Raw genomic sequence first — 14311 nt, 5'->3', positions numbered from 1 at the left:
CGAACTGAAAGTGGTTTGGGCGCATGCACAGATGTGCGATCTACCGTGCATGAGCAAGATGGCGATCGCCTTCAATACATAAAGTCATCACTTTTATTACCTATACACATTCTCCTGACGAAGTATATAGGATTAAACGCGTTGAGGCTACCTGGCACATCAATCCCTATCACTGTTAAGGTACAAACTTCTTCTCTGACTCCTGAGTGAAATTCTTTTGAGAACTTTTGTATGGAGACCAAAGTGATTATATACCAGTACAGAAAAAGCGCTCAAAGGATTAAAAAGAAGCAGAGCTGAATGTTAAAACAATTATATACCATCCAGGATGCCCAGACGATTAAATGCCAATATCATTACACAATGTTCAGGGTGAATGATTGATAACATACCAACCTGGTAGAGGAGCCCACATAATTAAATACCAGCCCTGAAGACTACAAATACTATTATTTACCATCCATCATTCCCAGAACTCCATTATGTGTCAAACTGCTTCTAGTGGTGGTGGTGAATCCTGAAGAGGTGGCTAAACAGGACTCATTCAGAGATAAGTTACATGAAGCTCGTTGAGAACCAGTGCAGGGATCCAACAGGTCCTACACTAACATAGGAGGGACCGAGATAGTAAAGTAACTTTGTACCCAGACATGATTTCTCAATCTCCTTGCCTTATAACGTTGCAAAGCTAGGCCACCTGGCATGGTCATTCCAGCCCTGCTTTCTTTTCAAGCCACCAAGAGCTAGAACGTAACTTATATAAACTTATTGGAGGAAAAAATAAAATGTCGGCCAAAAGAACCTCTGAAGGGTCTGTATAATTGCTCTGTTTGCCACTCTCCAAACATTGGTGCTCTATCCATATTGCACACTACTGGCAAAGTTAAAGTAATGGACAATTGAATATATATTTTTCTAAAATGTTTTTTCTATAGAAAATGGTAGATTTTAGTTATTAATTTCTTACCTGAGTGTTATGGGATCCTTTACTGCAAATGGTTGATTAATCACCCCCATTACTGGTAATCCTGTATCTTGAAGGTAAACTCCTATTAACACGGTAACACACTGAAGACCTTTTGGATAAATTCCTTTATTTGGTTCAATATCTGCTGATCCTTTTATATATTGGTAGGTTGAGTCTGGAATCAAAAGACAGAAAGATATCAAAATGTTTCTAAGATTGGCATAAAATACAAGATACTTCCCAACATCTGAAAACAAGACTAAACGTAGACTCTACCTGTCTATATTCAAAATCGTATTAAAATAAAGAAAATAGGAAAACTATTTTTTATGTGTAAATCATAAATTGTATTATAATAGCATCACCCAAATAACATTATCATTTTAATGGTAAACTTTGTCCCTGATAAATAAAGTTTATTTTGTGGACATTCCCTTAGTATGTGGATTCTGAAAGTGAACTGTACATATCCACATGCTTACATGGGTATGTGCACGTGTTCTTTATTACCGGATTCTATATAGCTAGTGGGGCTGATGCAGAGTGGGACGTATGCCACTTTACTCGGCGCATATCTTGCACGAAATTGCTGTGTGCATGCCCAGAAAGTGGGCGCAGGCATATAGTCCTATGCAGAGTTGCATGATTCACAATTACGCCCGCCTTTGCCTGGAGGGGTGGGACGGGGGAAAGGGAGGGACACACGAGCGGCAGACTACACTAAAGGGGCATTCACAAAAATGCATCTCGTGCAATCCTGCAGAGACTTGCATATACACCTGTTAAGAGGCCTGTTATATTTTACATCGGATATAGAACAGGTGCAAATCTTCACTTAGGATGAGACTCATTGTAAACCAGGCACATATGCTGATGGAGAGGTGGACATATGTTAAGATGCGTATGGCTTTGCATAGTACGCTTGTTTTACAAGTTTTTATTTTTTGTTTTGTTATTGAAGAGTAAGGCTGAATACACACTACAGGGTTTTCAGCAGATTATCAGGCCAATCAAACGATAAACAACCGAGCGGCCTGATATTGCATTCGTGTACACGCTCCAACGATGAATGATTATCATTTCAAAGCACATCATATCGTTTATTTTGATTTTTAAACCAGACTGAAAATCTCGTTCAATGATGGAATGTTTATAGTGTGTACACATGAATCGGTATGCCGATTGAGTCTTTTTTTTTTTTCTTTTTAACTGTTAGTAAAAATAGTTATCACATCGGCAGAAATTCTCTGTAATGTGTACCGAGCCTTAGTTTTTCCTGGATTGCATCCTACTCTGCATCAGCCCCAATATGTATTTAGTAAATATACTTGATACTTCTTCCCTGAGATAGGAGTGACTATTCTGCTCCCTGAGACAGGAAACTAAAGAAGCACACTTACAAACAAACCTAAAACATACAGAAATGCAGTTTTAAATTCATTGCCTTTGTTTTGCAGCCACCTAAAAGCTGCATACATTGTCAACAAATATTTTTGGTACAGTCATTGACATATAATGAGCTTAAACAATTACACATAAAAAGAAAATGATAAATATTTACAAACATTAGGGGGATGCGATACAGATATTGCACTCGGTCTTAATACGTTCAGAATAGAAATGAGTAGTATGGTTAGCCAAGTATTTGTACCCCTTATCTTGCCATTAAGAAACGTGACTATATGATCATACACACATTGGGTGCATAACATATAGCATACTATACACAATATCCACTCTATTAGGAAGGCTCAGGATGAAATGCGTTGAAAGCTATCATTATAACCTTTATCTAGAGACTGAAATCTGCATGCTTGCAGCTCTAGCAAAACAAAAATCCTCAGATCTATTGTACCTTCATGAATGTACGTCGCACCTTGAATATGCAATGTTTGGTTAAACATACGTCACTATGTCCAGAGAGAATGCTGCGTCCCACACGGGAAAAGAGACCCTGAATCCGGATAGAGACACTACATGACTGTTTACATTAAAAGACAAGTACCATCAGTTCTACGCAACAATATTATGCTGGCAAGGTAATTACAAACCCGTCACTTCACGCAGGGGTCCGCTGAGCACACGTTTATGGACACAATTTTGACGGCACAACCAACAATCCTATGGTCTGGTGAGCACTGATCAAATTTCAACAAGTACTGTCTGCAGTTTCCTTTAAGCAGCTATATTAGGACTGGAATGGACAGTAGTGTATAGATTCATATCATTGATGCATGCATGATACCATTACCTATACACTGTGTCTTATATCTAATGAACTAAGAGTGGCCATTGTATATACTATGCTATTTGTTATGCACCCAATGTGTGTATGATCATATGGTCATATGTTTCTTAATAGCGAGATAAGGGATGCAAATACCTGACTAACCATACCACCCATATCTATTTTGACCATATTAAGAGCGCTGAGTGTAATATCTGCACCACATTATTGTCAGAGGAAGTGGTTATCCCTCATACATTAAGCTGCTCATATGTGGCCAGCATTTTTATGGTTTGATTTGCATCAACCACCGTTATCCTTACAACCATTAGGGGATACCTAGTAAGAAAAAGGGATGAGAAATTTTGCTGTGAAGTTTTTGTTTGTTGCAAAGGAATATTTAAAATGCCTGCTTACTGTTCTGTGTTAACGTTGCGCAAAATCCTTGATTTGAACCTGCTTTTCCTGTTTGCCACCTCCATCCAGACAACATGCATGCTGAATAACAGTACCAACACTATTATCTAAAATCATGATTGTACTGTCAATTACAGTATATGAAGCTTTGTGATGCTCTTCCCTAAATGCTAAACACTGTGTTAGCATGGTGGCACAGGGATCAGCAAAGCTGCCTGAAAGCTGGGGTACGAGGTTCGATTCCTACCAGGTCTCTATGTGGAGTTTGTATGTTCTCCCCATGTTTGCATGAGGTTCCTCCAGGTACTTTGGTTTCCTACCACTGTTCAAAAATATACTGTAAGTGAAATAGATTCTGACAAAAAAAAATGATGTATGTGTGTAGTAGGAAATTTAGACTGTAAGCTGCAATGGGGCAGGAACAGATGTGATTGATGGTTCTGAAGAATAGCAGCTAAGCGCACCTAATATGATTGCCTCATCTACTACAATGTAAAGAGTTTTGAGTCTTCAGGGAGAGAGGTGCTAAATAATTTTTTTTAAAATATTATTATTGCTATTAACTGTTTCCTCTGGCAAACAAGGTAATTACATTCAAATCATGTGTAATGTCAGTCTCTCAAACTCTTTTCAGTTCAGGCTACTTGTACTTTTCACCTAAAATGGCACATTTTCTCTTAGAGAACTATGCTCATCAGCAAAACAGGCATGCATGCCTAATCAAACCAGTTCCAAAATTACATACTGCAGTTAGGAGTGTGCAAAACTTATTTACAAATCTATCCGGGTGCTCCGGTTTCCTCCCACACTGCAAAAACATACTGATAGGTTAATTGGCTGCTACTAAATTGCCCTTAGTCTCTCTTGATCTGTGTCTGTGGAAGTAAAGGAATGTAACTTTGGGGCAGTGACTGATGTGAATGAGTTCTCTGTACAGCGCTGCGGAATTAGTGGCGCTATAAAAATAGATAATGATGCTGGTACAGTCTGCAATTTTAAAGAAACACTACTCTAACCATACACAATTCAGCAAAAATCTAGTGTGGACATCTCATCCTATTCAAGCAGAAATCCCATACGTAAGTGTTCTTTTTCTTAAAATAGCAAGTAAAGTAGCTTTCAAGCATATATGTTATTTTTCTTAACTATCTTCTTACAAATGGCTGCCAGACACAGACAGTCTGCAATACAGAGACAGACTCTCAGTTTGTTATGTGAGGGCAGAGAGGAAAAAGATTTTACAGTGAAACGACACTTAAAGGGGCTTTCCCCCTGCTCACTATATCATGTGCCATGTGACTGTGGTCAATACGGTGGGGACATTATTCTGTGGAATGTTTGAGGATTATAAATTATTAATAAGAGTCTGAACAAACAAACCAATGAAAAGGGTTTGTCAAGCTACTTAAACTGTGCCACAGTGACTTATGTCTATTAAAAACAAAAAAGCCCCCCCCCAAAAAAAATACTGAAATTTGTTGATGGGATTGTTACTTTCATTGTAGATTATTACAATGCTATACCTCTTGTTTATCAAAGTTCTCCACAGTACAATGACAATAATGTAATTGATATTTTTTTTTTATTACAGTCGTGTGGTGTATATCAGATTGAGTTTTGGCCATAAGGTTGTAAAATGCCACATAATAATTCAAATGCATTCGAAATTGTGTCATGATGATGTATGTGCCTAGCATCTATTTTGTATCTTTCCCCAAATATAACCAAAGCAGTATAACATGTTGCTGCCAATTTCAGTTGATCCAGAAGTAGATTTGCTTTAATTTAAAGATGATGACAGTAGGTAGTTTCTACATCAGACAACAGATTATCCATAAATCTAGTTATACAATGGGATAAGTTTCAACCAGTGTTGAAACCAGGCTAACCCTGCAATCCATGTGACTCAGCCAGCAAATAAATCTTACACTGGAATGTATGTGCGAGTGTGATTTTTCATTTTGTTTATTAACGGATTTTAGGTTTCCTAATTTGGTATTTGTTTGAAAATGTTATATATGTAATCATTTCTGTAAATCCAGTATTTTTTACATAGTGACATAGGTCAAAATAGTTCAGAGGACATAATACAATTCTTCTCTGTGTGTGTATAGTGTAATAAATTATATATATATATATATATACACATACACATACATACACACACACACTATATACATTGTATATTGTGAGATAGGAAATCGTTATCTCTGAGACCAGGGTAGAAAATTTGGCTTTTCTGTTTACCCTTGCTAAAGGAAATACCTTACTTCTGATGTATATATCTGATACAATGAGCCTTTGTTTACAAAGCCTCTTGTGTATTGGGATGTGGGGAAGTGGCTTGTTTTGGGGTTTTTTTTGTCGTTCTGTGGGAATGTGTATTCAGTGACTGTAAAGTATTCATGCCAGTCAGACCTATTGACTTGCTAGTGGGTCTCTGAAATAAGATCCAGGAAATCACAGCAAGGTTTTTAAGAATTTCATAGCTAAGTATAAATATTAGTGGTTTTGCAATGCATGTAAATCCATGTTTTGGTAAACAGGGTTACATAATGATTCTAAAAATAGCCTGTGTCCAAATCTATATAAAATGCACTGTCTTGTACACTGAAATGGATTCTTCTGATTTCAACATCTGACCTGATCACTGGTACCACTAACCAGTGAGAGCAAATAAACATCTTGCTTCAAGACCTGCTTGAAAACATCTTCCATATTGCTGTATCCCTGTGATCTGCAGATTAGACCCAAAATCTAATCCGTTCTCTGGCTTCCCAGTACCACCGCTCTGCCTGCTACCTGCAGATCTGGTCAGTGTGATAGACCAGGGGGGATCAATCCAAAGCAAACCTGATCTATAGTGAAAGGTCAGGAGTATCAGCCCAGGTACGCTAGTAACGAAGAACGCTAGCAGCATCAGTTACCCAGAAAGAACATGGTTCTGAGTGCCATAGAAGGAACTCAGTGGTGGCAACAGGACCCTCCAACTGCAGCAGGAGGGGCGTATTCGGAATAACGAAAGGGGACGGTGGCAAAGTAAGCCCAGCTGGTTCCCAGCAACAACAGACAGGATGGCATAGGCAGTCCATCCTGTCACAGGCGCGTAACCCAATACTGAGCAAAAAAGTCCCACACACTAGTTTCCTTTGTACACTAGCTACATTTCAGGCGGCTGCCAATTCCCAAAAACAGATGGTGGATCTGGAATCAATCTGGGAAAATAAGCAAATGGGATAGGGCACCCCAAAAGTGTAGTATTGTTATAATAACAGAACTGAAAGGTACATATAAATAGATAAAATAGAGAAAGTATACATATATCATATATAGGTGGAAGTGACGATCTCACAGTAAATACAGTGAAAATGTGAACATATAGGGCAGATAGTGAACACAGCCTTCATGCATTCCCAAGGACACAAATCCTTTCCAATAGTGCAAATGCGTACCGGATAGACAATCTTTAGCGCTTATCTGTGTAGTAAGCAGATTCTCCAAACATCGCTTGGGGTGAAAGGAAAAACCAACATAGTGTAATACTGTATATTCAGCAAATTTATTACACATAAAATATAAGTATCACACTTACATAAATAAGAGTATAAAATGCTTATCTAGGTATCTTTGTAACATCCATCAAAGAATGGTGAAAACTGGCTCAGCTGCTGCATCCAATCAATAGGTGGCCACAATCACAGCACCAGATCAGGAAATGGAGTCCAAAAGAATCCCACAGACAATAGCTCTAGTATGTGTATATATACATACCAATATATATATATATATATATATATATATATATATATATATATATATATATATATACATACATACATATATACATACATACATATATATACATACATATATATACATACATATATATACATACATATACACATACATATATACATACATACATACATATACATACATATATATACATACATATATATACATACATATACACATACATATATACACATACATACACATATACACACACAAGGACACACAATTCTGTGAGCTGCCGACAGACCCCTCCCCCTTTTGACAAATGGGAAGGTAAACCATGCAAGTTGCAGTGTACAATAATAGTGTTTGATGCTTCACTTACCAATGGGATCCACCCAAACAGCAATGTTGCTTTGTGGAATGCCAACATTAATAGCATCTAAAGACACGTCTGTTAAAGCCACCTCCTGGTGAACAACCTGTGCCAATGTCTTGGCTGCAGCCTCATTGTTGTCCAGTACCTTCTGCAATAGATTGGTAGTTTCTTCCTCGGTTGGGCAGACTTTAACTATAATTTTCTCTCCTACACATAGAGCATATTTAGATATGTATCTTCATCAAACGTACATTTCTCTGTATATTAACAGTATAATTGGTTATACTTCTCAGGCACCATTGTGGATTACTCGGTATATGAATAAATGTTAGAACAAGCGTTGCATTATGGGTAAATACCATATCATCTTAAAAAGAAACAAAAAACTTTTGTTGTCAGTTTTCAACTTACCCTATTGATGACTGTCGAAGCACAATTAACATTGCTGATCAAATACTTCTGAGACGGCTGTAGCTGAAAATCTTAATGTTTTGGGAGCTCAGGGAGTTTGCTACTTTGATTTATTGTGACATTACTATATACCTGGGTGCACAAATTTTCTCTGTATGAGGGCTGCATTGAGAGAGATATTTGCAATAAAACTTAACTAGCTTAAACATATAAAATATGTAAAATTTACTACAGAAAAAGAGGAACCTCTACAGTTATGTTATACTTCTCAACATTGTTTTAAAAAATAATCCCATGTGAACAGAAATGTGTGCACAACAAACCAGAGGGGGAGGGACATCCCATGTAGTGGGTGTGATCATGACACATAAAGAGCGAGTCATGCCCCTGTCTTGTAACATATTTGGCCTCCCTCTAGCACCACATATACCACTCAAATTTGTAGGAAAACATACTCCCATCACCTCTGTAGAAATACATTTTCCCTTCTCCCTCTCCTTCCCCTGTTGAAACAGATTATCACATTCCTTCAATAAATAATACCCATCTTTCTTAGTCATGCTAAAGTAGTACAGGGACATTCTGTGCGAACACAGTTCATTTTGATTCGTTGTCACTGACCCTGCTGACGAATGCAGAGTCTGACTGTGGCTGCAGGTCTGGACCCCCACAGCCACAGTAAAAATGTGATACCCAAAACTGTAGCAGTATTTCGATTGCGGGTCTCCTTGTATCTATTCTGCTTCCCACGGACCTGCAAAAAGTGAATGTACAGTCATGGCCAAAAGTTTTGAGAATGACAAGTATTGGTTTTCACAAAGTTTGCTGCTTCAGTGTTTTTACACCTTTTTGTCAGATGTTGCTATGGTATACTGAAGTAAAATGACAAGCATTTCATAAGTGTCAAAGGCTTTTATTGACAATTACATTAAGTTTATGCAAAGAGACAATATTTGCAGTGCTAACCCTTCTTTTTGAAGACCTCTGCAATTCGTCCTGGCATTCTGTCAATCAACATTTGGGCCACATACTGACTGATGGCCGGCCATTCTTGCCTAATCAATGCTTGGAGTTTGTCAGAATTTGTGGGTTTTTGTTTGTCCACCCGCCTCTTGACCAGAAGTTCTCAATGGGATTAAGGTCTGGGGAGTTTCCTGGCCATGGACCAAAAATGTTGATGTTTTGATCCCCGAGCCACTTAGTTATCACTTTTGCCTTATGGCAATTTGCTCCATTATGCTGAAAAAGGCATTGTTCGTCACCAAACTGTTCTTGGATGGTTGGGAGAAGTTGCTCTTGGAGGATATTTTGGTACTATTCTTTATTCATGTCTGTGTTCTTAGGCAAAATTGTGAGTGAGCCCACTCCTTTGGCAAGAAGCAACCCCACAGATGAATGGTCTCAGGATGCTTTACTGTTGGCATGACACAGAACTGAAGCGGTCAAGGGTTTTTTTTCCAGATGCCCCAAACTATCTGAAAGGGAATTCATCAGAGAAAATGACATTACCCCAGTCCTCAGCAGTCCAATCCCTGTATCTTTTGCTGAATATCAGTCTGTCCCTGACGTTTTTCCTGGAGAGAAGTGGCTTCTTTGCTGGCATTCTTCACACCAGGGCATCCTCCAAAAGTCTTCGCCTCACTTTGCGTGCAGATGCACTTGCACCTGCCTGCTGCCGTTCCTGAGCAAGCTCTGCACTGGTGGTGCCCTGATGCCGCAGCTGAATCAACTTTAGGAGACGTTACTAGCGCTTGCTGGAAATCCTTGGGCACCCTGAAGCCTTCTTCATAACTATTGGAACCTCTCTCCTTGAAGTTCTTGATGATCTGATAAATGGTTGATTTAGGTGCAATCTTACTAGCAGCAATATCCTTGCCAGTGAAGCCCTTTTTGTGAAAAGCAATGATGACTGCACGTGTTTCCTTGCAGATAACCATGGTTAACAGAGGCAGAACAATGATTTCAAGCACCACCCTCCTTTTACAGCTTCCAGACTGTTATGCTAACTCAATCAGCAAGGCAGAGTGATCTCTAGCCTTGTAATCATCAACATTGTCACCTGTATTAACGAGAGAATCACTGACCTGATGTCAGCTGGTCCTTTTGTGGCAGGGCTGAAATGAGTGGAAATGATTTTGGGATAAAGTTCATTCTCATGGCAAAGAGTAACTTTGAAATTAATTGCAATTCATCTGATCACTCTTTATAACATTCTGGAGTATATGCAAATTTCCATCATAAAAACTGAGGTAGCAGACTTTGCGAAAAAAGAGGATTTATATACTTATGATAAATCTGTTTCTCTGATTCCTTCTGGGGGACACTGCCTACCATGGGGGTTGTGTGAGGGGGGTAGGAGTTGGCACTTAACTAGTTTATTCTATGAGCTTCCAACAGACCCCTCCCCCGCAACTCCCCTGTACTTCCAGTTGAATTATAAAGCCGCAAAGAAGATAAGCCTATCAACCAAGAACATTCAGAGAGCAGAAGGGAGGGAACGCAGTGTCCCTAGAAGGAATCAGAGAAACAGATTTATTGTAAGTATATAAATCCTCTTTTCTCTTTCATCCATCTGGGGGACACTGCTTACCATGTGGACTTTCTAAAGCAGCCCCCTTGAAGGAAGGGACCACTCTGATAGCCCGGCATGTAGAACACTACGGCCACGGAATTGGTAAAATTTAGTAAACATAGGGACCGAGGATCAGGTGGCTGCTCTGCATAACTGATCCGCTGAGGCCCCATTTCGTGCAGCCCAACACGCCCCCACAGAACGGGTAGAATGGGCAACAATATGATCTGGCACAGGTCGGTTAGCACTGTTATAAGCCTGCTTAATGGTGGCATCTGCAGCATATTAAGGACCAAATTAAGATCCCAAGGAGCCGTGGGTGGAACACATGGAGGCTGTATATGCAGCACTCCCTGTAGGAAAGTCCTGACATCCGGTATATCTGCCAGACGTCTGAAAAATCACTGAAAGTGCCGAAACTTGTACTTTTAAAGATCCTAAGCGAAGACCTCCATCCAGACCATCCTGTAGAAAAGCAAGAAACCTAGCAAGTCAGAACGCCTCAGAATTGCAGGTCCGGTTCTCGCACCATTTAATGTATGTAAGCCAGATACGGTGGTATATCCAAGCCGAGACTGGCTTTCTAGCCTTAATAAGGGTATCCACTACTTGTGTCCCCGGCAGAACATCGTGCCTACTAAGATAGTCTGCTTGCAAGTTCTGGATGCCTGGAATAAAGACTGCTGAAATGGCGGGGAAGTGGTTTTCGGCCCAGGCGAAATTCTGAATTCTGTCTGTTTACGTACAACACTGTTGTAGCATTGTCGGACTGAAGACGGACCGGTAATCCCTGAAGGATGAGCTGTGCTCCCTGCAGGACCCTTAAGATGGCTTTTAGTTTCAAAATATTTATGGGGCGAGAGGTCTCCTGAGCGAACCAGAGCCCCCGAAGCCTCAGATGAAGAGCCACAGCTCCCCATCCCCGAAGGCTGGTGTCCGTGGATACTAAGATTGAAGGACCTGCCGACTAATAAGTTGTTCCGGACTATCCACCATCTGAGACACTGTTTCGCTTCCGATAACAAGACAATTAGATGACATTCTAACTTCTGATGGGATCATGACCACTTCTTTAGGAGGTCCCATTGAAAACACAGAGAGTGGATACGACCATAAGGGAGAGTCTCGAAGGCAGACACCATTTTCCCCAGTAAGCGCAAGCACAGGAGGACCGATGGTCTCTGGCAGGACAAAACTCGGATCGTCGAGTCCCGTAGGGACCGTTTCTGGTCCTCTGGAAGGAACACTTTTTGACTGTTGGTATCCATTATCAGTTCCAGAAAAGTCATTCTCTGACAAGGAGTTTACTGGGACTTCGGGCGGTTTATTAGCCAGCCATGCCTTTTTAGAATACTGATAATAAGTTGAAGATGTTGCCCGAGCAGATGAGCTGAAGCAGCCTTTATTAGTAAATCGTCCAGATAGGGCACTTATTGCACACCTCTGGAATGAAGATAAGTGCCCATTACCGCAAAACACCCGTGGTGCTGTAGCAAAGCCGAATGGAAGAGCCCTGAAATGGTAGTAGGCAGACCCAACTGTGAATCTGAGAAGAGCCTGATGTGCTTTCCAAATGGAAACGTGGAGATAGGCGTCCTTGATATTTATTGACGCCATAAACTGAGCTGCCTAACAGATCTCAGGGATTCCATTCGAAAGGTGTACCAACAAGTGAAGATTCAATTGCTTTAGGTTTAACACTGGGCGGAAGGAACCGTCTGGCTTTTGTACCAAAAAGAGATTGGTGTAGAACCCCTATCTTTTGGTCTTTCAGGCCCTTATGATAACTCCCTGTGAAAGAAGAGAAGCGACGCAATGGAGCATTGCTTGTCTTTTCTGTGGATAGCGGGGCAAGCTGGTTGCAAAGAACCTCCGAGGGGCTGGTCTCTCCAAGTCTATTATGTAACCTCTTGCCATGATCCCGCAAATCCAACTGTGCTCTGAGGACTCTGCCCACTGACCTCTGAACAGTAGCAGACATTTCCCCACCCCCACCAATAAGGGAGGGTGAGTGGTTTATCCGGGAAAAGAACGGCTTGTGGAGGAGGAGAAGGAAAACCTACCTCGGAGTGAGCGTCTCCTGGCACCCGACGGTCTGGACCTAACTGCCTGACCCCTGCCCGCCGGGCCCCCTCGAAAGGGCTGTCTAAATGAACCAAACCTAGGAGTCCTAGGCCTTGGAGCATTGACTGGCAAAAAGGTACTTCTGTACCCTGTTGCCTGGGAAAATCATGGAATCCAATTCCTGCAAGAATAACACTCCACTGGAATAAGGGAGGGACTCTAAAGATTTTTTAGATTCAAAGTCCGCATCAAAGGACCTCAGCTATATGGCTCTTCTAGCCGCCACTGCTGTTGCCGAGATAGAGAAGGAAATGGAAGCCAAGTTCTGAGCAGCCTCATAAACATACCCTGAAGCCTCTTTAAGGTGCAGTGCCAGCAGAAGCAATTCAGAATCTTGCAAAGCTGTAGCTAACTGTCAGCCCACGTTTCCATAGCTGACATGCCGATGAAAATGCGGGTCTGAAAGAAGTACCTGCTGCCGTGTAGATGGACTTTAAAAAAGCCTCTATCTTGTGGTCAGTCGGATCCTGTAAGGAAGCTGTTCCTGGAATAGGAAGCGTAGTGTGGCGAGCTAAGCGTGCCACTGGTGTATCCACCTTTGGGACTTGTTTCCACGAATTACATCCTCCTCCTGAAGAGGGTATAAAGACAGGTACCTTTTTGGAATAATAAACCTATGGTCAGGCTGTTTCCAAGATGCTTCTGCGATCTCTTTCAACTCCACAGAAGGAAGGAAACGGATTGCCCGTTTTGTGTCCTTTTTAAAAAGACTACGATCTGTAGATCTAGTCTCCTCTATGTCTAGGAAACCCAGTGCCTGACGCACTGCAACGACCAGGTCATCAATCCCCTGGTATCTATGAGACTCGTCTGTGTCTGCCTGTGCGGAATCAGAATCTTCAAAAATCTCACCCTCCTCTTTCGAGGATCTCTGAGTAAGATATGGACAGAAGCTGGTTAGCGGATGTGTGCCTCTTGTTTCTAGGTAAATGTCTCGGGCTCTCCAAAAATTGGTTAAACCGATCTAGACCACTGACCAACGATGTGGACCAAGCCAGCTCACCCATAAGGGGGGCATGAGATGGCAATGCAGAGGGAGAGGCAGTCCTGAAGCAACTGACTCGGAAGTCCCTATAGATACCCCTGAATTAATAGGGTCTACTGTTCTAGAGGTTGAAGAGAGTACCGCAGCAACTGCTGAAATATCTGTGGGTTTTGAAAGCAGTTGTACCAATGTAGTACGCTGGTGTTTCTGTTATAGCTAGGGCGCTAGTCTTTGGCTGCGCCGCCGTAGTAGCCCCAACGCAGTCAGTACAGAGCGCCCCCGGGTCCTGGTTTTCACAAGGTAATTTAGTGTTACACTTCGAACAAGGATAATATTTGGCCCGAGGTGCTTTACCTTTATCAGACATTTTAAGGTAACACAGTACAGCCAAATAAAGTAAATAGGCAAACACACAAGAAATAAGCGGAATATACTAACTAATCTATGACACATTCAAAAGATAGTATCCCTGTATGACTGTTATATGTGAGAGC

The 14311-nt window shown here is 41.0% G+C and overlaps 1 protein-coding gene across 4 annotated transcripts in view; it reads right to left on the bottom strand.

The window, feature by feature from the left end:
• The window catches only part of INPP1 (inositol polyphosphate-1-phosphatase), a 74469-nt gene that overhangs the window by 19330 nt on the left and 40828 nt on the right, over positions 1-14311 (bottom strand). For all 4 annotated transcript variants that reach the window (XM_075180048.1, XM_075180045.1, XM_075180047.1 and 1 more), the window contains exons 4-5: positions 7732-7932; positions 968-1142 (exon numbers count right to left, since the gene is read on the bottom strand). In XM_075180048.1, coding sequence (XP_075036149.1) covers positions 968-1142; positions 7732-7932 — 376 coding nt within the window. The remainder of the gene's footprint in view (positions 1-967; positions 1143-7731; positions 7933-14311) is intronic.

Source organism: Mixophyes fleayi, chromosome 7 (genome assembly GCF_038048845.1).
Source record: "Mixophyes fleayi isolate aMixFle1 chromosome 7, aMixFle1.hap1, whole genome shotgun sequence".
Lineage (NCBI taxonomy): Eukaryota > Metazoa > Chordata > Amphibia > Anura > Limnodynastidae > Mixophyes > Mixophyes fleayi.
This window is presented reverse-complemented; position numbering and strand designations above follow the sequence as displayed.